This window comes from Tinamus guttatus, unplaced genomic scaffold (genome assembly GCF_059628265.1).
Source record: "Tinamus guttatus ecotype Peru unplaced genomic scaffold, ASM5962826v1 Tinamus_guttatus_pri_ptg000618c, whole genome shotgun sequence".
Lineage (NCBI taxonomy): Eukaryota > Metazoa > Chordata > Aves > Tinamiformes > Tinamidae > Tinamus > Tinamus guttatus.
The window spans coordinates 869,899-896,632 of NW_028289152.1; the positions used below are offsets into that span (position 1 = coordinate 869,899).

Genomic DNA, 26,734 nt, shown 5'->3' on the forward strand with positions numbered 1-26,734 from the left:
GGCGCTGTGGGAGGTGGTCGCTTTTCCCATTCAGGTGCTGTGGGGGGTGGTCGCTCCTCCCCCTCCCACGGGGGGAGATACTCATCCACTCCCCCCCATACTTCTCGTTCCGCCAAAGTTACCGGACATGCCTGTTTAGGTGAGGTTACCTTTCTCTTATTATCTATTTTCTTACACTGAACTGGCTCAGTATTGTTAGTACATTCAGAACTTTCAGACCCATTCTCCTCTTCTTCTCCATGGAGCGCTTCCCAGAACGCAATAGCGACTAACCGCTCAAACATAGGCCATATTAGACGATATGTTTTGGTGAGGCGCCACGCTTCCTCCGAGCCTAATTGTACACCGTCCCATAGTTCTCTTCCTACTCGCTCCCATGATTCAAATTTATATGCTTGGGAAGCTTCTTCTATGATTTTTCTCTTCTTACAAAATAGTAATAAATCAGTTAGCTCGGTTTTCGAGACCTCAATCTTAGTTTTTTGAGCAAGCCTTACGAAGCGTTCAACAGTATCATGTTCCATTGCTGTTGCAGCAACTTTCACTCTAGATGCGCCAATTCCCATTCTGACTCACCAGGTCGTGGTCACAATCCGCTTTTCTCCAGTAAGATCCCTTGCGTTCTCGCACGATCACGTCGGGGTCACCAGATGTCGAGGGTCACTCTCGTGCCAAGTGCCAGGGCCCTCCCCACAAGCCAGAGCAAACAACACCTCCACACAAAGTGAGGTCAACTCCCCCCTGCTGTGGTCTGTAGCAGGGCTTTATACCGGTGCAGGTGGGCATGCGCTGAGGAGCAGCACTCATTGGCTACAGGCTCCCAGCTGATTGGTTCTCCTCCAGGTGTTCGGTTGCTAGGTGTCAGTCCAGTTCTCCACAAACTCCACTTTCCTATATATTCTAAGGCCCCAACAGTACAGTCAACCGCAAATCTAGAGCGCATGATCAGTGAGGGGTGGTCGTACCTCGGAGGCGGGTAATTTTTGAGATGGAGGTGTGGTTTTCACATTATAATGACCAAAGTTCCAGCAAAGTTCATATGAAAGGAGTGATTTGCCACCTTTGCTGGCTCAGCACCGGACATGTTATCGTATATCTCCCATTAGACAGCCACTGTGTGTCTTATCAGCAGCCCAGCACAGGGTGTGCAACAGAGTTTGGCCGTGGTGTCTTCACTCCGCTCCATCCTCTGTTACTCCCCTTTGCAGTGGCGAGGAGGGCAGATCGTGTTGTCTAGGGAACCGTGGAGGAGCAGAGCCCGTGTGCACCAGCCATCCTGGAAGCGGCAACTGTGTATCACCCCAAGCAGGCCTCTGTAATGCCAAAACTTCGATTAGGCCCTAGTTTTCCTTTCAGTTCCTGCTTTTGAACAATTCTTCCACAGGAATGTACCATGAAGCGAATCCTTTCACATCACATTTCTGGGCACATGTAGAGGCAGAGTCCACATGGTTTTCCCAGGGCACGTTGTGCCTCACCAACTTTACTGCCTTCTCTGATTAAATAGCTGCATTTGTAGATGGAGAGGAGCAAACATTTTTTATCCATAATTTAGCAAAGGGTTTGACATCGTCTCCTACCATAGTTTTGCATGCAACTTAGGGATTTACCATCTAGAGGGTTATGCAACCTCATGCATAGAAAGCTGCTTGGATGGTAAGGCTCAGAGGGCAGTGATGAACGGATAACCCTCTTGGGGAGCCCAGAGAGAAATGGAGCAAGAGCGATGACTTCAGGAACCTGACCGTTTTATAATCTGTATTAGTGACACAGAGGAGACAGCACTTGCCATGTTGTGCCTGTGGTGGTCCAGGTCTCTCTGAGGGATCTCTGTGATGATGCCCTGGCTTTGTGTTTCAAGGAGAAACAAGTGAGGACAGAGAGACATGAGTAGATGTAGGGAGGTCCATGGGTGAGAGTAAGGTGACAAAGCAGTTTGGTTGTCTGCTGTTATCGGGGAAACAAGCATAGGCATGGGACACCACAGGACAGCTTGTGGTGGAGATTGCTATGGGCACTGCCAAAGCTGCAAGGACCCAACAGAACTTTCTTTGTCCTCTTGGCTATGGCTGCTGTCTCTATCACTGAGGTCTTAAAGAAGATGCTGCTTCCTTAAACTCATTAATGCTCCAAGAAGCTTTTGGGTTTTCTTCTGACTTCAGCTTCTTGAGGGCTTTGTTCAATCTCCTCTCAGGATGCGAGGTTCATGGACTCAGCACTAAATACACCCAAGGGCTCACTAAAGTGCAACAAAGCTCTAAGGACCCATGACTCTCCTATTTTTCTTCAGTTCTCCAATTCTTGATGGCTACTTGGAGAGTTTTCAGCAGTGTATAGACCAGAGGAACATACCAGTGAGCACCTGAAAAGAAGGATACCTGCTTTTTAAGCTCTCTTTATTTTTCTTATGGAATAAAGGATATCTCCAATTCATGTTGACCCACAGGGTCTTGTAATGAAATCTGGACATGTAGGAAAAGCAGTATGTTCAGTATGAGGATTAGTGGACAAACTTTCTACTCACATCCCAACATTCCATTTCTCTAATCAGCCACTGGGGCTTGCATCTCTCCTGTTAAAATATAACTTTTTCTGTTCAAGTCTGTACCTGAATGTTACAGCTCCTCTACACCAATTCCCACCTGCTTTCCTTAGACAACTAGTTGCAGACACAGGAAGTTTGCTTCTTAACTACAAATATAAAAAGAAACTGTACATTTGATAAAGAAATAAAATACATTCCTCAACTGTATGTTACGTCCAGACTGCCTCCAGTGAGGAATAACCTTCCTCCACAAGGAATTCCCTTCCTAGAAATATTTGTGAGAGACAGGAAAGGAGAGCCAACTATGGAGTTGACTAAAGAAGCAAGGAGACTCTGGAGCACATTTCAAAATCCTTGAAGCTCCGAGCAGCAGCTAAAGGCTGAGAGAAATCTCAATGAAAGAAGAGAAAAGAAGGGAAAGGGAATGCATTGGAAAGTGCATATACTTAGAGAGTGTGATGCAGTGGGAATTTTAGAAATGATCAGTGTACTCAGGACATTGAAAATATGTGATTATAGAGATTACATCCACAGTTTAAAAGACATAGCAGTGGTAACACAAGTTGAAGGGTGAATCAATATGCTTCTCTCCTGAAATTCATTGGCTAGCTGAAAACTTCCACAATTTCAGCATGGGACACCAATGACATTAGGACTACTAAACCCTTTTAGCTGACAAAAGGGTGTTCGCTCAACATTTTTTCAACGTTGAAAACCACTCCTCAGCTTTTCAGGCAGAGCTCAAGTGTCTAACCACAAGCATCCTGTGACACTTGAAGAGCCTCTGTTGCATCTAAGGCACCTACTCGGGGCTGCCAAGTCTTGCAGAGGGCATGTGGGAGAGTAGAGCCCTCTAGGTGCAGGTGGAGGTTGGGCAAAGGAGTCCTGGGCCCCTACAATGACACCAGACATCCATGATCTTGTGACTGCATCTTATACCAGTTCTGATAATAACTTTCTTTTTCAAAACAAGAAAAAAGATCATACAAATCACAATAGTTTTCTCGTCCTCAAAGCCAGTATAGTAAAATAAAACAAAACTGAGAGTGGGAAAGGAACGCAAAGTTTTGTAAAAGCTGAAAAGTGTATCAAAATATGTTGTTTAATTAGATCATGTTCTCAATTTCTTTCTTTTTCTATTTTTATTGACATTTTCTAAATATTCCTGTTATAATCAAGACTGCATCTTTACAAAGTTATTGTGTGTCTCCTGCAAAGTTCAGTGTCCCTGCAAACACTCCCTCCCCAGGGCTGTCCATCCACTGATAACTGCACAGAATGGCTTGCATCCTGAGGGCCAGATCTTCTGGGTCAGGATGAGCAAGCAAAGAAATATGTGCTGGGTGTCACCCTCACACATGTGATGTCTTCTTGCAAAGGCCTGCCTTCTTCAGGCAACATGAAGAAGACACACGTTTGCAAGACCTTGTCCTCACAGGGACTTGGCCCCCCCTCTATATCTGCAGGAGGTGCAACACAGCAGGGCACAAGCCCTCAAGGAGGTGGACAGTAGAGGTGGTTCAGGTCAGTCTCTTCCCTTCGGTAACATTACGGTGACTTGTGAAAGATAAATCTCACATAGAAATCGAGATTGGCTTCACCCCTCACCCAGCAGAAAGGCCCAGTAGAAAGGAGAGCTCCTGGAGAGGGGAGAGGCAGAGGCAGGTCAAGGTGGCCTGGCTGGGAGATGTTTGCTGAGGTCAGCTCCATTGCAGCAGTCTGATTGGGCAGCAGGCAGGCAGGCACTGTGAGGTCATGAAGCGGATCAGAAAAGCTTCCCCATGGAGAGGAGAGCTCAAGGGGAGGGGAGAGGTGGGCTACAGCGACATGTTGGGGATGTTGACTGTGAGGTGAGTTCCTTCCATCAGCCAGATGGGCCCTTAGCATCTGGGAGCATTGTGAGGTGATCAAGAGCATCAGGCTCTGAATGGATTACAGAGGACTACAGGCAGATGGATTGTCAGAGTTCACTGAAACATCTTTTGACAGAGACTGCCATCATCAGCTGGACAGCAACCAATTGCCCAAGTAAAAGATGCCAAATAAAAAGTTCCCAAAAAAGTCCAGATTTTAAAATGACACTCTGTGCCTGAACATCTGTGAAGCAAGTGGATTCTTTGAACCACCCCCTTCCGCTTATAGAGCCAGCAACTCCTGTCATTAACTCTGACGGGAGCTTCAGAGCAGGCACATTGTTTCCCTCTGCCAAGAACAGACATTTGGCTCCAGAGGTGGAGGTCTGGTCTTGGGCTTGGCAAACACCTGGAGCGTCTGTCTGCATTTTGTCGCTCTTTGCCCATGCATGGCCCGTGTCCATGTGTGTGAGCGTGAACAAAACCCGGCAAAGGGAAGAGCCCTGTCATGTGACACATATTCCTGCAGGCTCTGGGCATGGAATGGGAAGGCTGCTCTGGGGTGGATGGTGCCAGCACAAAGGTGCCTCCTGAAAATCCCTGTAGCCACAGCCTCCAGCCTGCCCACTTGAGTGTGATCTCCTCCTGAGCAGACCCTCCTCTGACAGGGGGCTCATGCTGGCTGCTTCCCTGCTGCTGGGCTCTGACCCATGCTGTGCTGATGGAGAAGAGTAAAGTGCCTGTCATGTGCCCCCTCCCTGCCAGCTCTGCTTCCTGCATGTCTTGTGTTTTTCCCTTCCCGCCTTTTCCTAGCATCACATGACGGCAAGTTACTCCTTGGGGAGATGTGGCATTCTTCATTCCTAGGATAATGTGGAAGCTTTGGGAAGAGTTGAGGAAAGCTATGGGAAATGGAGGCAGTCCAGGAGGGATACTGCGAGTGATTTAGCAAACATGCAGTACTGTCTATGAGAGGAGCGGGTCCAGGGAGCCCGAGAGGCAGTGGTTGAACCAGAGAGTGCAGATAGCTTGTCTGCAGGTTTTGGGGAATCTGCACAAGGCAGCTCTGCAGTGGGATGAGGGGCAAAGCCAAGCGTTTGTGAGGAACTGTGAGGAACATGGGCAAACCCACAGATGTTCATTTCCAAGCAAATGAGTTCCATATTTGCAATAGGAGCTTCTCAGGTGCACTCCCTCCATGACTGGACAGGAAAATGGGCAGCAGCAGAGGCTGAAGGACTCCCTGGTTATTAATGAGAGGAACTTGCAGGTTTCTGTCATGAAAGAGCTATTGCAATGTCTTTCCCATCCTGGGAGGACCTGTGGGAGAACAGAGCCCCACAGGGCTGCCAACAGAGGCTCAGCACGGGGGACAAGGGCACCTGCAATGGATCCAGATGTCCATAACCCTGTGATTGCATTCCACTGCAAATACCTTTCCTTAAAAAAGACCACACACAAAATCTCCTCCAAAGACCACCACCAACAAAAGAAATAAACATAATTAAGGAGGGCTATAAAAGCAAAGAACGGTAAAGTGTGAAGAGGGTTGACTAACCACCTCCTTCTTGACATCCTCTTCAAAGTTTATTTCTTATTTCATTTTGATTGACATTTTTTCATATTCAGGTCCACACAATTAAAACAGATATACTTGTATGTCTTGTGCAGAGTTAAGTGGCCCAAAGCCCCTGGGACAGCAATTGCTCACTCTATGTTCAGAGCCATTCCTGCTAGGAGATGCTGAGCTCTCTTGCCTGCTCTCTCTTGCCCTGCTCAGTTCCCATCCACCCAAGACACCAGGATGCTGCAGTGATGAGGTCCAAAAGGCGTCTGCAGGCTGGCCATGGATGAACAGAGGTTCCTGCAGGTTTTGTGGCGGAGGAAATGTCAAGGGAAGGAGCTGCTGGGTGCCGCAGCAAGAAGAGCGTTGTGGTGGCTGCCAAGGAGCAGCTGGATGATTTGGTGGGCTCAGTGGTTAGCGCTCCCTCCCGCGGTGGCAGCAGCCACCTGCACTATGTGTCTGTGGGGCGAGTGTGGCGTGATGCTCGTTGCCCTCCCTGACAGCCGGGCTTTGTGTGCGCAGCCGTGGTCATGTGAGCGCAGTTGCAGTGCCCAGCGAGAACAAGACCCAATGGGGTTAATACCTGTGGCACAATCTGCATGGGGCAGCCCCTGAGTGCCCCATGCATCCCTTGCCCACTGCAGGGCCAGCCCTGGCACGGCCCGTGGTGAGGAGGGTCAGACCCCTCTGTGACACGGGCTGTGCTCACAGGGGACATCCCGTGTCACAGGCACAGCAGTCAGAGCGCACGCTGCGACCTTTCCTCACACGTCGCGACGAGCCTGGGAGAGCCCACGCGCTGGGACTGCTCTCGGCTCTGCTCTGCTGCGAGCAGCCCACGACCCTGAGCGGGAACCAGCGAGGGGCGGCCAGAGTAGCGCAGTGCTGAGGTGACGTGTACAGGAGGAGCAGGAGAGGAGCTGTTTCCTCATCACCTCCTGTTTGCTCGTTATCCAGAGCAAATGAGCAAAGAAACTAGGATGGAGCTCTGGGACACTGGCCTTGGCAGGTCTCATGGACAGCGATTGCCAGTGCTGCCAGCACAGGGTAAGGCCTCTGGGAGCTCTATCTCAGGAAGTCTCACAGAGATCATGAACTGTGAACATGGCTGTGGAAAGCCTGGGGCTGGAGGAGCGTGAATGGGGCTGGGACTGCTGCCAGAGCCCAGGCTCATGGTCCCCTCTGCCTCACTTGGCAGTGTGGCTGCCAGGACTCCTGGCTCCCAACCCTGACGCTATCCCCACTGTCTCGGGACACCCTACTCAGGAGTCCCTGTGAGAAGGAGAAGGCCTACCTGAGCTGCCAGGCCTCCCCATTAATGCCATCTCGATCTCAGCTGCTGAGACCCTCTCAGGGTTGGGTTCAGTTTGCTCATTGAGTACAACTGCAGGCGTCACCTCCTTGGTTAACCATGTGCTGCACATTTGTGAGCTGGGCCACACAGGGCCTGATGTGTCTTCCACTTCTTTTTCCAGAGACCCTTGCTATCTGGGAAGGAGTCTCCGAGTACATTCGAGATCAGCTGATGCTGAACAAGGTGGGTCTGCCATTCTGCATCTCCCCCAGAAGCCCTTCTTCTGCACTGGAGGTATTTGAGGGATGAGTTCTCTATGTTTCCGTGCATTTTTTGAGAGCATGGAGAAGAGGTGGAATGAAAACACCTCAAGTGCTCTTCTAAAGACATTCTCCAAGGGTTCTCCAAAGCTTTCCCCAGTCCTCCGTTCATCCCATTTGCACAGCAGGATTGAGCAGGACACTAAGCTCCATCCTCATGCAGCTGACCAGTTAGAAGCCTCTTCACCTGGCACTCGAGTAATGCTTTTCTTCCTTCCTGTTTGCAGGGAGTCAGAGTTATTCGGCTTGGCACCTTTGGTGTGGTGACTGAGCAAGTTGCTGTTAGGAAATACGGCTTTGTGACTGTTCACAGACCCGTGTTCCATCTTTCAAAGAGTATTGCGGAGGTTCACGGCCTCACCTATGATAAGGCCTATGCTCCTGGTAAGAGGACATGCTGAAACTTGGGCTTCCCTTTTTTGGGGACATCTTTGAGCAGGGCATAAATTCTATTCAGCAGTGACTGTTAGAGCTCCAGACTTCCATCACCACGTTCTCCAAACAGCTTCCATTTGTAGCTCTCAGGACCTGAGCATGGCGATTACCATTCTACTCCCTCTCTCCCTGACCTCATTTTAGCTGCCACTCTGTAAAGGCAAATAGCAGCATTCATGCTGCTTTTTCCCTTCCCCTTGCACCTTGTAGTAGGTCACAGTCAGGTTTACAGAGCCCTCAAATAGAGAAGGGGACACTAGTGTGTATTTTCTTTTTCCTTCTTTCTTTCATCCATGTGACATAGCCCCGTGAAATCGTTCTCAATGTGGAAAGGACTGAGCTTGGCCCAAGTCCTGTGACCTGGCACCCATTAAGGCAACTAGCCCCCTTCCTCCTCTCCTTGTCCTCACATTCGAGCCTCACATTCGTAGGAGATGATTGTGGCCATTTCTTTCCAATGTTGTAGGGAAGAAGGCATTGCTGCCCACTTGGCACATCTGCTTGCAGGGTGCTTTGAGCATCTTCCCGCATGATTTTTCCCAGAAAGTGCAAGAAGTTCTCAAGCAGCTGCTTGCTTGAACACCACAAAGCTGTTGATGCTGTGTTTTAGTGTGCCCTGCTAGTGACTTTGTTCCTCTTGGTCTGCTTTCTAGGTCATAAGCTTTGTGAGCCCCTGAAATGTGCTCACATAGCCGCAGACGTCCTTCTTCCCCGTGAAAGGGTGGAGGCTGGCATAGAGGAGACCCTGCGCCTCTTCCGCCGCTGCATCAAGAGTGGGAAGAATGTTGTGTTTGTGTTGAAGAACATTGGCATGCTTATAATTGAAGGGGCAGATATGAAAATGCGATTTTACAAAGAGTTCCTGGAAAGACTTAACGGGACCGACCAGATGCTAGCGGCCCTTCTTGCGGTAAGTTCTCCAGTTCTCCAGTGCTCCCTGTCATCTTTTTGAATTCCCAAGGGAATGCAAGTCTACTGGCTTGCCATAAACTGTTGAAGGACATGGACAGTCCTGGCTGAGAGGAATGCCAGCTGCCCAGACAGTTTGTCTTGGGTGTTCAGAGGACTTGGCAATGAAGTTGAACCTGTGCAGGAGTGTCCTGGGTCCACCCAAGATTCATACAACCCAGGAGCCAATCTCCACATTCTCAGGGGAAAAGGCCAAGACAAGAGGAGGCCTTGTGGTTTTTTTTTTTTGTCCCACTCGGCTTTCCTCCTTGCACAAAGCCTTGCTTTAGTGCCCCTTTTTGTGAGGATGGCCTCAGAAACCAGGTTTCCCTAGAACATGTCTGGTGTGGTAAGCCAGCAAGCTCAGCTGTTTCCCCTTAAGCTGTTGAAAATTATTTCTCTGGGTCCCCCTGGAAGCTCAGCCTCATCTCCTCATCGGATACACTTGCCTGAGCAGTGGAGATGTCAGACCTCTCTGTCAACTTTGTGTTGCATTCCTTTCTCTTTGAAGTTGGAGGGCCTGAGTGTGCCTCTCCCAGGTGGCTACCAAATGGCAGTTGCTCACAAGATTGGATTCTCATGGTCCTCTTGCTCTGTAGCATTCCTAGTTCAGTGTCTAAATCAGTGATGGGTGTTTACCCCACTCTCTGGGCAGGAAGCAGAGGCACAGAACGAGTAAGGCCCAGAGGGAGAGGATGTTGGGAGAGACTGTGGGGTTAACCCCACATCTGACCGCTTCTTCATCAGCTGAGGAGGCATCAGGTCTAGACAGCAGGAAAAACACAGTGGTCCACTTAGTGAAATGCCTTCTCATGTGCTTGCCTCCCTTGATTGCTGCATTTGGAAAGACCTAAGCAAACTGACTCTCTGAATGCTGAGCCTTGCCAAAGTCCTGAGTATGTTCCTCGCCCTTCTCCTTTTTTTCTCTCCACTTCTTATGGTGCATAAGTGAGGGGCTGCTGATGGGAATAGAACAATTTAAAGTTTCAAAAGCAGTTTCTTCTCTAAGCAGTAGAAGAGTTTGTTTCCACTGTGAACACTTAGATAATTTTCTTAGTACCATGTCCCTGATGTTTGTCTCGTTTGCAGATGCCGCAGATGAGGAATTCGGTGCTCTCAGGCTCTGAAACTGCTCTTTCGCAGACCTGCTCTGGTCATGTCATTGTCTTTCCCGAGTGAGTATGTTTCCTTCTCAGCCCCTGGCTGGCCAAGCAAGCAGCTGCTCATGGCATGTTTTGTAACCTTGTGTTTGCAAGCCTTGTGAAGGCTGCTGAGAAAGCCATTCATGAGCAACCCTTTAAAATGTGCATCAAAGTAGAGGTTCCTGGCAGTTGCTATCTTAGGGCATTTTCATGTCTTCTGTTCTTCTGTGACATCTGCATGAATGAAATATTTTATGATGGTGTTTTCAAATATTCACTTAAGTCACCTTTTTCTTTTTCTTTTTTTTTTTTTCTTTTTTTTTTTTTTTCTGGCGGAGGGGCAAAGAGGTATGTAGGCCAAAGTAAAGCCTGTACCTAGTCAAGTAAAAAGCTTTCTCCTGGCTTCCGTGGTGCTAAGTGTTTTGTTCCATTACGTGTCTGGGAGATACAGGTTCTTTTTTACACATGCACGGAGATGAGCTTGGGAAGGCTGGCAAGTGATCCGGAGGGTGAGACAGCAATTAGAAAGGATGCTGGAAAGGAGTAGGAAAGAGGACTAAAGTGTTCTGCCTGAACAGGAGCAGGAACAGGAGATGGGTGATGATCCCAAAAGCACACAGGGGATTTGGGTTGAAATTGGCTTGGCAGTTTCACAGGAAGCACAGGGAAGAGTCAGAGAAGAAAGGTCATCCCCTCCAGGCGTTGGAGGTCTTCATGATGCCTCTCACCTTGCTGAGAGACTCCTCCAGCATCTGGCCTCTTCTGCCTATTGCGCTTTGAAAAAAGAGGGACTTCCCAGCACCTCCCAAATGCTCCTGTGTCCCCACTATTCACACCAGGTGCAAAGGAAGTGCAGTGCCCCCTCGCGTTTAGCGTGATGCCTTTTCTGCTTTCCAGGTACAAGCTGGAGAGTAGAGATCGAAATCCACCAGGCGCACCTGTAAAGGCCAGGCAGGAGGAGGAGAGAGGAGAGGCCAGCACTGTCCAAAATGGTAATGGAGCTGCTGCTTCTTGGTGGAGGCTTGTGCCTTCTCCTTCTGTGCTCCTGGGTAGGCCATCGGAACCCAAGTGACACTGTGATGGCTCAGGCAGCATGAGGCGCTAGATGTGACACTGCTACCCCAATAGGGCAAATCTCAAGTGAGTCCTGAGGGAACAAGAGCTCAGTGCAGCACAACACTCCCACCTGTATTAATATCTCCAAGTTCAACTTTCCTCCATTTCCACGTCCTGGTCTCCTAAACATGCCTCATAAGCACCCACAAAACAGCTCATTTCTTTTGATTGTGTCAACAGAGGAACTCTAGGCATGTGAGATCAGTAGGCACATCCAAGGATCTGCTCCCTTGCCTTAAAGGACCGCCCTCACAGAGACTCTGTTAGGCCACCCATACATCCCAGCAGGTCTCCTTTTTCACAATAGGACAGACAGTGAGAAAAGCACTAGCCCAAGAAATGATGTTGTTAAGTACAAATGAAAAGACAGAGAGAAGGCAGTGTCCAGAATGGCCAAAGTCCAGCCAGGAATAAAGGCTTCAGAGGAATCAGCCTGACACCTCACAATTTGACCTCAGGCTGAGAAGAACTGCATAGCCTTCCTTTTCAAGAGCCCTCTGCAATGCTGTCCTGAAGGGTTTTCTTGTCTTCTGCCTACAGGAAATGTTCCTGCCAATCGTCTCCTCTTCAGATCAAGTGATCCACCACCCACAATTACTCTTATGAATATGCCAAGAGAACAGGGCATGAAATGTGAGAGAAAAGGAACTTATGGCAGGTGAGACACTTGGAGGAACGGATGAGGGTGACCCTGTAGCCGTGTGCTTGTGTGGGTAAGATGCTTCCTAGGTGCAACAGGTTCCAGGCAGGTCTAAGAGTTTTGGATCCCATGAAACAGCTGGGACTTTCAGACAGTGTTCAATATGTTTACCAGGCCGGGGGATCTGTATCCCTTAGAGGCTCCATCTGTAATGAAACCTGCTCTTCTCCTTGCTGCATCAAGAGAGAGCCTGTACCTGGGCATACAGAGCATTCCTGTGGGCACATCTTGCAGCTCTGGGGATTTCAGTGGGGAGTGATGTCTGTTCATGTGAACACAGTCAGTTGAGCCCACATCATTCATGGCAACAGCCAAGAGAACTGCCTTCAGCTGCAGAATCCTGTGAGGACAGGACGGAGAGCCAAGACCCTCTGTGCTCACAGCACCTCTCCATAATGTCTATTTCAGCATATTTCCAGCCATCCCCGGCACATCCTCCCAGAAGCCAAGAAAGGACAGGAGGAAGGGCCGTCCTGCAGCCATGCCCCCAGTTGAGACAGTTAACAATCAAGTGGAGAAGTGGGTGGAAGAGGTATGTGCTACTGACTGAGAAAATCCATATGCCCTGTGGATTTGTGGGAAAGCAAACTCACTTCTATGGGCAGTGAGTGTGAAAGATGCCTTCCTGAGGTTTCATTTGGCCATTGGCTGACATTGTCCTGGCTTTGCTATAAAGGGTGAAGGTCATACTATATGCAATACATATGTTATACAAATTGCAATACATATGCTACTACTGCATTGCCAGGAAAGACATGAAAAAGCCCTCTTTGGTTCTCGTGGGAAGGTACCTGCTAGGTCTTTCAGGGATAGGGCATGCACAGTTTTGCTTTAGCTCAGCTCATCAGTCACATCCAAAGGACAATGTGCGCATGTGCTGACCTGTTAGGATTACCTTAGGGGCATTAGAGGGTTGTGAAGAAGGTTCAAGTGAAGGGACAGAAGAGGGGGTGAGAAGTGATCTTCATGCACTGAAAAAGAACCCATGACAGTCCTAAGGTTTCTTATTTCTTTTCTGTGTCCCCACAGGCCTGGCAATATCACTTCAGAGTAAGAGGGAAAGGGACTCATGCCTTTCCTCCAATCTGAAGCCCTGGGACAATTTCCCTTTCCTTTGCCTTTTGCTGAAGAGACAAGGAAGGAAATTGACAGAAATGAGAGAGAAGCACCCTTTTGAGAAACTCCTTGGAATAAACACCACTATTTCCTGAGACATGTTTTCCAGAAATATCCGTTAGTGGTTGAGCTGCTAAAAAACCGTTTTGTGGAGAGGGATTTGGGAGTCCTGGTGGACAACAAGGCAACTGTGAGGCAGCAATGATGCGCCCTCTTAGCCAAGAAGGCCAATGGGATCCTGGCCTGCATTCAGGAGTGTTGCCAGCAGGTTGAGGGAACTCATCCTTCCCCTCTTCTCAGCTCTGGCGAGGCCAAACTTGGAGTACTGTGTACAGTTCTGGAGACCCTGGTACAAAAGGAATGTGGAGCTTCTAGAGGGGGTCCAGCGTAGAACAGTGAACATGATTAAGGGACTTTGGCCTCTATCATATGAGGAAAGACTAAGTAATCTGCGCCTCTTTAGCCTGGAGAAGAGAAGACTGAGAGGGGATTGTGAAAATGTTGCAGTTTGAAAGCCGTAGTGGTAGTGGTGGTGGGGGGAAAAGGAGATATCAAATCAGTATCGGATTCACAAACAGTCTGTGGACCGTAGGTCCGATCGCCTTCCTAGGAGTGAATCGAGTTCCCAAATAGCATCATCACCTATAAGCTCGACTCTGGCAGTATCGGATTCACGAACAGTCTGCCAACTGTAGGTCTGATTGCCTCCCCCTAAACAAGTAGCCGAGTTCACAAACAGTATGATTTATTCAAATGCAACATTCACAAAACAGGTTTTGGATGTCAGTACAGGAAATTCTCTACTAGAGCGTGGGGTTTTAGCTAGCTCTGATGTACGAATGTGCAATCATCACTCACCCCAGAAGATGGGAGAGGGCTCTCAGTCTCGAGTCTCCTCAGGCGGTGTCCTGACGCAAGGGGAGGAAAGGAGGATCAGCGCATCGACTGATCCAGAATTTATGATGGATTCTTCCCTCTCACTTCTTAGTCTCCTCAGGCAGCATCCCAGCGTGAGGGGAGGGAATGGGGGATCAGCCTGTCAACTGACCCAGGAGTTAGGATGGTTTCTTCCCCCCCAGACTTTTCATACTTAGTTCACCTTTTATACTTTTCTTTACATTCAGGTGGAGCTTGAGTGACTAGACTCATACTTAATATTGTTATTGATTGATGAAAAAGTTTCTCGCTTTCATTTAAAGGTACAGTCAACCGCAAATCTAGAGCGCATGATCAGTGAGGGGTGGTCGTACCTCGGAGGCGGGTAATTTTTGAGATGGAGGTGTGGTTTTCACATTATAATGACCAAAGTTCCAGCAAAGTTCATATGAAAGGAGTGATTTGCCACCTTTGCTGGCTCAGCACCGGACATGTTATCGTATATCTCCCATTAGACAGCCACTGTGTGTCTTATCAGCAGCCCAGCACAGGGTGTGCAACAGAGTTTGGCCGTGGTGTCTTCACTCCGCTCCATCCTCTGTTACTCCCCTTTGCAGTGGCGAGGAGGGCAGATCGTGTTGTCTAGGGAACCGTGGAGGAGCAGAGCCCGTGTGCACCAGCCATCCTGGAAGCGGCAACTGTGTATCACCCCAAGCAGGCCTCTGTAATGCCAAAACTTCGATTAGGCCCTAGTTTTCCTTTCAGTTCCTGCTTTTGAACAATTCTTCCACAGGAATGTACCATGAAGCGAATCCTTTCACATCACATTTCTGGGCACATGTAGAGGCAGAGTCCACATGGTTTTCCCAGGGCACGTTGTGCCTCACCAACTTTACTGCCTTCTCTGATTAAATAGCTGCATTTGTAGATGGAGAGGAGCAAACATTTTTTATCCATAATTTAGCAAAGGGTTTGACATCGTCTCCTACCATAGTTTTGCATGCAACTTAGGGATTTACCATCTAGAGGGTTATGCAACCTCATGCATAGAAAGCTGCTTGGATGGTAAGGCTCAGAGGGCAGTGATGAACGGATAACCCTCTTGGGGAGCCCAGAGAGAAATGGAGCAAGAGCGATGACTTCAGGAACCTGACCGTTTTATAATCTGTATTAGTGACACAGAGGAGACAGCACTTGCCATGTTGTGCCTGTGGTGGTCCAGGTCTCTCTGAGGGATCTCTGTGATGATGCCCTGGCTTTGTGTTTCAAGGAGAAACAAGTGAGGACAGAGAGACATGAGTAGATGTAGGGAGGTCCATGGGTGAGAGTAAGGTGACAAAGCAGTTTGGTTGTCTGCTGTTATCGGGGAAACAAGCATAGGCATGGGACACCACAGGACAGCTTGTGGTGGAGATTGCTATGGGCACTGCCAAAGCTGCAAGGACCCAACAGAACTTTCTTTGTCCTCTTGGCTATGGCTGCTGTCTCTATCACTGAGGTCTTAAAGAAGATGCTGCTTCCTTAAACTCATTAATGCTCCAAGAAGCTTTTGGGTTTTCTTCTGACTTCAGCTTCTTGAGGGCTTTGTTCAATCTCCTCTCAGGATGCGAGGTTCATGGACTCAGCACTAAATACACCCAAGGGCTCACTAAAGTGCAACAAAGCTCTAAGGACCCATGACTCTCCTATTTTTCTTCAGTTCTCCAATTCTTGATGGCTACTTGGAGAGTTTTCAGCAGTGTATAGACCAGAGGAACATACCAGTGAGCACCTGAAAAGAAGGATACCTGCTTTTTAAGCTCTCTTTATTTTTCTTATGGAATAAAGGATATCTCCAATTCATGTTGACCCACAGGGTCTTGTAATGAAATCTGGACATGTAGGAAAAGCAGTATGTTCAGTATGAGGATTAGTGGACAAACTTTCTACTCACATCCCAACATTCCATTTCTCTAATCAGCCACTGGGGCTTGCATCTCTCCTGTTAAAATATAACTTTTTCTGTTCAAGTCTGTACCTGAATGTTACAGCTCCTCTACACCAATTCCCACCTGCTTTCCTTAGACAACTAGTTGCAGACACAGGAAGTTTGCTTCTTAACTACAAATATAAAAAGAAACTGTACATTTGATAAAGAAATAAAATACATTCCTCAACTGTATGTTACGTCCAGACTGCCTCCAGTGAGGAATAACCTTCCTCCACAAGGAATTCCCTTCCTAGAAATATTTGTGAGAGACAGGAAAGGAGAGCCAACTATGGAGTTGACTAAAGAAGCAAGGAGACTCTGGAGCACATTTCAAAATCCTTGAAGCTCCGAGCAGCAGCTAAAGGCTGAGAGAAATCTCAATGAAAGAAGAGAAAAGAAGGGAAAGGGAATGCATTGGAAAGTGCATATACTTAGAGAGTGTGATGCAGTGGGAATTTTAGAAATGATCAGTGTACTCAGGACATTGAAAATATGTGATTATAGAGATTACATCCACAGTTTAAAAGACATAGCAGTGGTAACACAAGTTGAAGGGTGAATCAATATGCTTCTCTCCTGAAATTCATTGGCTAGCTGAAAACTTCCACAATTTCAGCATGGGACACCAATGACATTAGGACTACTAAACCCTTTTAGCTGACAAAAGGGTGTTCGCTCAACATTTTTTCAACGTTGAAAACCACTCCTCAGCTTTTCAGGCAGAGCTCAAGTGTCTAACCACAAGCATCCTGTGACACTTGAAGAGCCTCTGTTGCATCTAAGGCACCTACTCGGGGCTGCCAAGTCTTGCAGAGGGCATGTGGGAGAGTAGAGCCCTCTAGGTGCAGGTGGAGGTTGGGCAAAGGAGTCCTGGGCCCCTACAATGACACCAGACATCCATGATCTTGTGACTGCATCTTATACCAGTTCTGATAATAACTTTCTTTTTCAAAACAAGAAAAAAGATCATACAAATCACAATAGTTTTCTCGTCCTCAAAGCCAGTATAGTAAAATAAAACAAAACTGAGAGTGGGAAAGGAACGCAAAGTTTTGTAAAAGCTGAAAAGTGTATCAAAATATGTTGTTTAATTAGATCATGTTCTCAATTTCTTTCTTTTTCTATTTTTATTGACATTTTCTAAATATTCCTGTTATAATCAAGACTGCATCTTTACAAAGTTATTGTGTGTCTCCTGCAAAGTTCAGTGTCCCTGCAAACACTCCCTCCCCAGGGCTGTCCATCCACTGATAACTGCACAGAATGGCTTGCATCCTGAGGGCCAGATCTTCTGGGTCAGGATGAGCAAGCAAAGAAATATGTGCTGGGTGTCACCCTCACACATGTGATGTCTTCTTGCAAAGGCCTGCCTTCTTCAGGCAACATGAAGAAGACACACGTTTGCAAGACCTTGTCCTCACAGGGACTTGGCCCCCCCTCTATATCTGCAGGAGGTGCAACACAGCAGGGCACAAGCCCTCCAGGAGGTGGACAGTAGAGGTGGTTCAGGTCAGTCTCTTCCCTTCGGTAACATTACGGTGACTTGTGAAAGATAAATCTCACATAGAAATCGAGATTGGCTTCACCCCTCACCCAGCAGAAAGGCCCAGTAGAAAGGAGAGCTCCTGGAGAGGGGAGAGGCAGAGGCAGGTCAAGGTGGCCTGGCTGGGAGATGTTTGCTGAGGTCAGCTCCATTGCAGCAGTCTGATTGGGCAGCAGGCAGGCAGGCACTGTGAGGTCATGAAGCGGATCAGAAAAGCTTCCCCATGGAGAGGAGAGCTCAAGGGGAGGGGAGAGGTGGGCTACAGCGACATGTTGGGGATGTTGACTGTGAGGTGAGTTCCTTCCATCAGCCAGATGGGCCCTTAGCATCTGGGAGCATTGTGAGGTGATCAAGAGCATCAGGCTCTGAATGGATTACAGAGGACTACAGGCAGATGGATTGTCAGAGTTCACTGAAACATCTTTTGACAGAGACTGCCATCATCAGCTGGACAGCAACCAATTGCCCAAGTAAAAGATGCCAAATAAAAAGTTCCCAAAAAAGTCCAGATTTTAAAATGACACTCTGTGCCTGAACATCTGTGAAGCAAGTGGATTCTTCGAACCACCCCCTTCCGCTTATAGAGCCAGCAACTCCTGTCATTAACTCTGACGGGAGCTTCAGAGCAGGCACATTGTTTCCCTCTGCCAAGAACAGACATTTGGCTCCAGAGGTGGAGGTCTGGTCTTGGGCTTGGCAAACACCTGGAGCGTCTGTCTGCATTTTGTCGCTCTTTGCCCATGCATGGCCCGTGTCCATGTGTGTGAGCGTGAACAAAACCCGGCAAAGGGAAGAGCCCTGTCATGTGACACATATTCCTGCAGGCTCTGGGCATGGAATGGGAAGGCTGCTCTGGGGTGGATGGTGCCAGCACAAAGGTGCCTCCTGAAAATCCCTGTGGCCACAGCCTCCAGCCTGCCCACTTGAGTGTGATCTCCTCCTGAGCAGACCCTCCTCTGACAGGGGGCTCATGCTGGCTGCTTCCCTGCTGCTGGGCTCTGACCCATGCTGTGCTGATGGAGAAGAGTAAAGTGCCTGTCATGTGCCCCCTCCCTGCCAGCTCTGCTTCCTGCATGTCTTGTGTTTTTCCCTTCCCGCCTTTTCCTAGCATCACATGACGGCAAGTTACTCCTTGGGGAGATGTGGCATTCTTCATTCCTAGGATAATGTGGAAGCTTTGGGAAGAGTTGAGGAAAGCTATGGGAAATGGAGGCAGTCCAGGAGGGATACTGCGAGTGATTTAGCAAACATGCAGTACTGTCTATGAGAGGAGCGGGTCCAGGGAGCCCGAGAGGCAGTGGTTGAACCAGAGAGTGCAGATAGCTTGTCTGCAGGTTTTGGGGAATCTGCACAAGGCAGCTCTGCAGTGGGATGAGGGGCAAAGCCAAGCGTTTGTGAGGAACTGTGAGGAACATGGGCAAACCCACAGATGTTCATTTCCAAGCAAATGAGTTCCATATTTGCAATAGGAGCTTCTCAGGTGCACTCCCTCCATGACTGGACAGGAAAATGGGCAGCAGCAGAGGCTGAAGGACTCCCTGGTTATTAATGAGAGGACCTTGCAGGTTTCTGTCATGAAAGAGCTATTGCAATGTCTTTCCCATCCTGGGAGGACCTGTGGGAGAACAGAGCCCCACAGGGCTGCCAACAGAGGCTCAGCACGGGGGACAAGGGCACCTGCAATGGATCCAGATGTCCATAACCCTGTGATTGCATTCCACTGCAAATACCTTTCCTTAAAAAAGACCACACACAAAATCTCCTCCAAAGACCACCACCAACAAAAGAAATAAACATAATTAAGGAGGGCTATAAAAGCAAAGAACGGTAAAGTGTGAAGAGGGTTGACTAACCACCTCCTTCTTGACATCCTCTTCAAAGTTTATTTCTTATTTCATTTTGATTGACATTTTTTCATATTCAGGTCCACACAATTAAAACAGATATACTTGTATGTCTTGTGCAGAGTTAAGTGGCCCAAAGCCCCTGGGACAGCAATTGCTCACTCTATGTTCAGAGCCATTCCTGCTAGGAGATGCTGAGCTCTCTTGCCTGCTCTCTCTTGCCCTGCTCAGTTCCCATCCACCCAAGACACCAGGATGCTGCAGTGATGAGGTCCAAAAGGCGTCTGCAGGCTGGCCATGGATGAACAGAGGTTCCTGCAGGTTTTGTGGCGGAGGAAATGTCAAGGGAAGGAGCTGCTGGGTGCCGCAGCAAGAAGAGCGTTGTGGTGGCTGCCAAGGAGCAGCTGGATGATTTGGTGGGCTCAGTGGTTAGCGCTCCCTCCCGCGGTGGCAGCAGCCACCTGCACTATGTGTCTGTGGGGCGAGTGTGGCGTGATGCTCGTTGCCCTCCCTGACAGCCGGGCTTTGTGTGCGCAGCCGTGGTCATGTGAGCGCAGTTGCAGTGCCCAGCGAGAACAAGACCCAATGGGGTTAATACCTGTGGCACAATCTGCATGGGGCAGCCCCTGAGTGCCCCATGCATCCCTTGCCCACTGCAGGGCCAGCCCTGGCACGGCCCGTGGTGAGGAGGGTCAGACCCCTCTGTGACACGGGCTGTGCTCACAGGGGACATCCCGTGTCACAGGCACAGCAGTCAGAGCGCACGCTGCGACCTTTCCTCACACGTCGCGACGAGCCTGGGAGAGCCCACGCGCTGGGACTGCTCTCGGCTCTGCTCTGCTGCGAGCAGCCCACGACCCTGAGCGGGAACCAGCGAGGGGCGGCCAGAGTAGCGCAGTGCTGAGGTGACGTGTACAGGAGGAGCAGGAGAGGAGCTGTTTCCTCATCACCTCCTGTTTGCTCGTTATCCAGAGCAAATGAGCAAAGAAACTAGGATGGAGCTCTGGGACACTGGCCTTGGCAGGTCTCATGGACAGCGATTGCCAGTGCTGCCAGCACAGGGTAAGGCCTCTGGGAGCTCTATCTCAGGAAGTCTCACAGAGATCATGAACTGTGAACATGGCTGTGGAAAGCCTGGGGCTGGAGGAGCGTGAATGGGGCTGGGACTGCTGCCAGAGCCCAGGCTCATGGTCCCCTCTGCCTCACTTGGCAGTGTGGCTGCCAGGACTCCTGGCTCCCAACCCTGACGCTATCCCCACTGTCTCGGGACACCCTACTCAGGAGTCCCTGTGAGAAGGAGAAGGCCTACCTGAGCTGCCAGGCCTCCCCATTAATGCCATCTCGATCTCAGCTGCTGAGACCCTCTCAGGGTTGGGTTCAGTTTGCTCATTGAGTACAACTGCAGGCGTCACCTCCTTGGTTAACCATGTGCTGCACATTTGTGAGCTGGGCCACACAGGGCCTGATGTGTCTTCCACTTCTTTTTCCAGAGACCCTTGCTATCTGGGAAGGAGTCTCCGAGTACATTCGAGATCAGCTGATGCTGAACAAGGTGGGTCTGCCATTCTGCATCTCCCCCAGAAGCCCTTCTTCTGCACTGGAGGTATTTGAGGGATGAGTTCTCTATGTTTCCGTGCATTTTTTGAGAGCATGGAGAAGAGGTGGAATGAAAACACCTCAAGTGCTCTTCTAAAGACATTCTCCAAGGGTTCTCCAAAGCTTTCCCCAGTCCTCCGTTCATCCCATTTGCACAGCAGGATTGAGCAGGACACTAAGCTCCATCCTCATGCAGCTGACCAGTTAGAAGCCTCTTCACCTGGCACTCGAGTAATGCTTTTCTTCCTTCCTGTTTGCAGGGAGTCAGAGTTATTCGGCTTGGCACCTTTGGTGTGGTGACTGAGCAAGTTGCTGTTAGGAAATATGGCTTTGTGACTGTTCACAGACCCGTGTTCCATCTTTCAAAGAGTATTGCGGAGGTTCACGGCCTCACCTATGATAAGGCCTATGCTCCTGGTAAGAGGACATGCTGAAACTTGGGCTTCCCTTTTTTGGGGACATCTTTGAGCAGGGCATAAATTCTATTCAGCAGTGACTGTTAGAGCTCCAGACTTCCATCACCACGTTCTCCAAACAGCTTCCATTTGTAGCTCTCAGGACCTGAGCATGGCGATTACCATTCTACTCCCTCTCTCCCTGACCTCATTTTAGCTGCCACTCTGTAAAGGCAAATAGCAGCATTCATGCTGCTTTTTCCCTTCCCCTTGCACCTTGTAGTAGGTCACAGTCAGGTTTACAGAGCCCTCAAATAGAGAAGGGGACACTAGTGTGTATTTTCTTTTTCCTTCTTTCTTTCATCCATGTGACATAGCCCCGTGAAATCGTTCTCAATGTGGAAAGGACTGAGCTTGGCCCAAGTCCTGTGACCTGGCACCCATTAAGGCAACTAGCCCCCTTCCTCCTCTCCTTGTCCTCACATTCGAGCCTCACATTCGTAGGAGATGATTGTGGCCATTTCTTTCCAATGTTGTAGGGAAGAAGGCATTGCTGCCCACTTGGCACATCTGCTTGCAGGGTGCTTTGAGCATCTTCCCGCATGATTTTTCCCAGAAAGTGCAAGAAGTTCTCAAGCAGCTGCTTGCTTGAACACCACAAAGCTGTTGATGCTGTGTTTTAGTGTGCCCTGCTAGTGACTTTGTTCCTCTTGGTCTGCTTTCTAGGTCATAAGCTTTGTGAGCCCCTGAAATGTGCTCACATAGCCGCAGACGTCCTTCTTCCCCGTGAAAGGGTGGAGGCTGGCATAGAGGAGACCCTGCGCCTCTTCCGCCGCTGCATCAAGAGTGGGAAGAATGTTGTGTTTGTGTTGAAGAACATTGGCATGCTTATAATTGAAGGGGCAGATATGAAAATGCGATTTTACAAAGAGTTCCTGGAAAGACTTAACGGGACCGACCAGATGCTAGCGGCCCTTCTTGCGGTAAGTTCTCCAGTTCTCCAGTGCTCCCTGTCATCTTTTTGAATTCCCAAGGGAATGCAAGTCTACTGGCTTGCCATAAACTGTTGAAGGACATGGACAGTCCTGGCTGAGAGGAATGCCAGCTGCCCAGACAGTTTGTCTTGGGTGTTCAGAGGACTTGGCAATGAAGTTGAACCTGTGCAGGAGTGTCCTGGGTCCACCCAAGATTCATACAACCCAGGAGCCAATCTCCACATTCTCAGGGGAAAAGGCCAAGACAAGAGGAGGCCTTGTGGTTTTTTTTTTTTTGTCCCACTCGGCTTTCCTCCTTGCACAAAGCCTTGCTTTAGTGCCCCTTTTTGTGAGGATGGCCTCAGAAACCAGGTTTCCCTAGAACATGTCTGGTGTGGTAAGCCAGCAAGCTCAGCTGTTTCCCCTTAAGCTGTTGAAAATTATTTCTCTGGGTCCCCCTGGAAGCTCAGCCTCATCTCCTCATCGGATACACTTGCCTGAGCAGTGGAGATGTCAGACCTCTCTGTCAACTTTGTGTTGCATTCCTTTCTCTTTGAAGTTGGAGGGCCTGAGTGTGCCTCTCCCAGGTGGCTACCAAATGGCAGTTGCTCACAAGATTGGATTCTCATGGTCCTCTTGCTCTGTAGCATTCCTAGTTCAGTGTCTAAATCAGTGATGGGTGTTTACCCCACTCTCTGGGCAGGAAGCAGAGGCACAGAACGAGTAAGGCCCAGAGGGAGAGGATGTTGGGAGAGACTGTGGGGTTAACCCCACATCTGACCGCTTCTTCATCAGCTGAGGAGGCATCAGGTCTAGACAGCAGGAAAAACACAGTGGTCCACTTAGTGAAATGCCTTCTCATGTGCTTGCCTCCCTTGATTGCTGCATTTGGAAAGACCTAAGCAAACTGACTCTCTGAATGCTGAGCCTTGCCAAAGTCCTGAGTATGTTCCTCGCCCTTCTCCTTTTTTTCTCTCCACTTCTTATGGTGCATAAGTGAGGGGCTGCTGATGGGAATAGAACAATTTAAAGTTTCAAAAGCAGTTTCTTCTCTAAGCAGTAGAAGAGTTTGTTTCCACTGTGAACACTTAGATAATTTTCTTAGTACCATGTCCCTGATGTTTGTCTCGTTTGCAGATGCCGCAGATGAGGAATTCGGTGCTCTCAGGCTCTGAAACTGCTCTTTCGCAGACCTGCTCTGGTCATGTCATTGTCTTTCCCGAGTGAGTATGTTTCCTTCTCAGCCCCTGGCTGGCCAAGCAAGCAGCTGCTCATGGCATGTTTTGTAACCTTGTGTTTGCAAGCCTTGTGAAGGCTGCTGAGAAAGCCATTCATGAGCAACCCTTTAAAATGTGCATCAAAGTAGAGGTTCCTGGCAGTTGCTATCTTAGGGCATTTTCATGTCTTCTGTTCTTCTGTGACATCTGCATGAATGAAATATTTTATGATGGTGTTTTCAAATATTCACTTAAGTCACCTTTTTCTTTTTCTTTTTTTTTTTTCTTTTTTTTTTTTTTTCTGGCGGAGGGGCAAAGAGGTATGTAGGCCAAAGTAAAGCCTGTACCTAGTCAAGTAAAAAGCTTTCTCCTGGCTTCCGTGGTGCTAAGTGTTTTGTTCCATTACGTGTCTGGGAGATACAGGTTCTTTTTTACACATGCACGGAGATGAGCTTGGGAAGGCTGGCAAGTGATCCGGAGGGTGAGACAGCAATTAGAAAGGATGCTGGAAAGGAGTAGGAAAGAGGACTAAAGTGTTCTGCCTGAACAGGAGCAGGAACAGGAGATGGGTGATGATCCCAAAAGCACACAGGGGATTTGGGTTGAAATTGGCTTGGCAGTTTCACAGGAAGCACAGGGAAGAGTCAGAGAAGAAAGGTCATCCCCTCCAGGCGTTGGAGGTCTTCATGATGCCTCTCACCTTGCTGAGAGACTCCTCCAGCATCTGGCCTCTTCTGCCTATTGCGCTTTGAAAAAAGAGGGACTTCCCAGCACCTCCCAAATGCTCCTGTGTCCCCACTATTCACACCAGGTGCAAAGGAAGTGCAGTGCCCCCTCGCGTTTAGCGTGATGCCTTTTCTGCTTTCCAGGTACAAGCTGGAGAGTAGAGATCGAAATCCACCAGGCGCACCTGTAAAGGCCAGGCAGGAGGAGGAGAGAGGAGAGGCCAGCACTGTCCAAAATGGTAATGGAGCTGCTGCTTCTTGGTGGAGGCTTGTGCCTTCTCCTTCTGTGCTCCTGGGTAGGCCATCGGAACCCAAGTGACACTGTGATGGCTCAGGCAGCATGAGGCGCTAGATGTGACACTGCTACCCCAATAGGGCAAATCTCAAGTGAGTCCTGAGGGAACAAGAGCTCAGTGCAGCACAACACTCCCACCTGTATTAATATCTCCAAGTTCAACTTTCCTCCATTTCCACGTCCTGGTCTCCTAAACATGCCTCATAAGCACCCACAAAACAGCTCATTTCTTTTGATTGTGTCAACAGAGGAACTCTAGGCATGTGAGATCAGTAGGCACATCCAAGGATCTGCTCCCTTGCCTTAAAGGACCGCCCTCACAGAGACTCTGTTAGGCCACCCATACATCCCAGCAGGTCTCCTTTTTCACAATAGGACAGACAGTGAGAAAAGCACTAGCCCAAGAAATGATGTTGTTAAGTACAAATGAAAAGACAGAGAGAAGGCAGTGTCCAGAATGGCCAAAGTCCAGCCAGGAATAAAGGCTTCAGAGGAATCAGCCTGACACCTCACAATTTGACCTCAGGCTGAGAAGAACTGCATAGCCTTCCTTTTCAAGAGCCCTCTGCAATGCTGTCCTGAAGGGTTTTCTTGTCTTCTGCCTACAGGAAATGTTCCTGCCAATCGTCTCCTCTTCAGATCAAGTGATCCACCACCCACAATTACTCTTATGAATATGCCAAGAGAACAGGGCATGAAATGTGAGAGAAAAGGTACTTATGGCAGGTGAGACACTTGGAGGAACGGATGAGGGTGACCCTGTAGCCGTGTGCTTGTGTGGGTAAGATGCTTCCTAGGTGCAACAGGTTCCAGGCAGGTCTAAGAGTTTTGGATCCCATGAAACAGCTGGGACTTTCAGACAGTGTTCAATATGTTTACCAGGCCGGGGGATCTGTATCCCTTAGAGGCTCCATCTGTAATGAAACCTGCTCTTCTCCTTGCTGCATCAAGAGAGAGCCTGTACCTGGGCATATAGAGCATTCCTGTGGGCACATCTTGCAGCTCTGGGGATTTCAGTGGGGAGTGATGTCTGTTCATGTGAACACAGTCAGTTGAGCCCACATCATTCATGGCAACAGCCAAGAGAACTGCCTTCAGCTGCAGAATCCTGTGAGGACAGGACGGAGAGCCAAGACCCTCTGTGCTCACAGCACCTCTCCATAATGTCTATTTCAGCATATTTCCAGCCATCCCCGGCACATCCTCCCAGAAGCCAAGAAAGGACAGGAGGAAGGGCCGTCCTGCAGCCATGCCCCCAGTTGAGACAGTTACCAATCGAGTGGAGAAGTGGGTGGAAGAGGTATGTGCTACTGACTGAGAAAATCCATATGCCCTGTGGATTTGTGGGAAAGCAAACTCACTTCTATGGGCAGTGAGTGTGAAAGATGCCTTCCTGAGGTTTCATTTGGCCATTGGCTGACATTGTCCTGGCTTTGCTATAAAGGGTGAAGGTCATACTATATGCAATACATATGTTATACAAATTGCAATACATATGCTACTACTGCATTGCCAGGAAAGACATGAAAAAGCCCTCTTTGGTTCTCGTGGGAAGGTACCTGCTAGGTCTTTCAGGGATAGGGCATGCACAGTTTTGCTTTAGCTCAGCTCATCAGTCACATCCAAAGGACAATGTGCGCATGTGCTGACCTGTTAGGATTACCTTAGGGGCATTAGAGGGTTGTGAAGAAGGTTCAAGTGAAGGGACAGAAGAGGGGGTGAGAAGTGATCTTCATGCACTGAAAAAGAACCCATGACAGTCCTAAGGTTTCTTATTTCTTTTCTGTGTCCCCACAGGCCTGGCAATATCACTTCAGAGTAAGAGGGAAAGGGACTCATGCCTTTCCTCCAATCTGAAGCCCTGGGACAATTTCCCTTTCCTTTGCCTTTTGCTGAAGAGACAAGGAAGGAAATTGACAGAAATGAGAGAGAAGCACCCTTTTGAGAAACTCCTTGGAATAAACACCACTATTTCCTGAGACATGTTTTCCAGAAATATCCGTTAGTGGTTGAGCTGCTAAAAAACCGTTTTGTGGAGAGGGATTTGGGAGTCCTGGTGGACAACAAGGCAACTGTGAGGCAGCAATGATGCGCCCTCTTAGCCAAGAAGGCCAATGGGATCCTGGCCTGCATTCAGGAGTGTTGCCAGCAGGTTGAGGGAACTCATCCTTCCCCTCTTCTCAGCTCTGGCGAGGCCAAACTTGGAGTACTGTGTACAGTTCTGGAGACCCTGGTACAAAAGGAATGTGGAGCTTCTAGAGGGGGTC

At 48.9% G+C, this 26,734-nt stretch overlaps 1 protein-coding gene across 1 annotated transcript; it reads left to right on the forward strand.

The window, feature by feature from the left end:
* The first annotated feature begins 6,942 nt into the window (after nucleotides 1–6,942).
* On the forward strand, nucleotides 6,943–24,363 carry LOC148592339 (coiled-coil domain-containing protein 81-like). Its single transcript, XM_088535174.1, has 7 exons — nucleotides 6,943–7,009; nucleotides 7,438–7,499; nucleotides 7,804–7,960; nucleotides 8,665–8,921; nucleotides 10,049–10,134; nucleotides 10,999–11,093; nucleotides 24,317–24,363. Exons 1-7 carry the CDS (start codon nucleotides 6,943–6,945, stop codon nucleotides 24,361–24,363), a joined length of 771 nt encoding a protein of 256 aa, XP_088391300.1.
* Nucleotides 24,364–26,734: the final 2,371 nt, after the last annotated feature.

Excerpts from the sequence above, each read along its gene's own strand:
- LOC148592339 (XM_088535174.1), top strand. The coding sequence starts at position 6,943 with ATGGAGCTCTGGGACACTGGCCTTGGCAGGTCTCATGGACAGCGATTG. Across the intron at positions 7,010-7,437 it reads GCCAGTGCTGCCAGCACAGG|AGACCCTTGCTATCTGGGAA; the intron begins GTAAGGCCTCTG and ends TTCTTTTTCCAG. Across the intron at positions 10,135-10,998 it reads CATGTCATTGTCTTTCCCGA|GTACAAGCTGGAGAGTAGAG; the intron begins GTGAGTATGTTT and ends TCTGCTTTCCAG.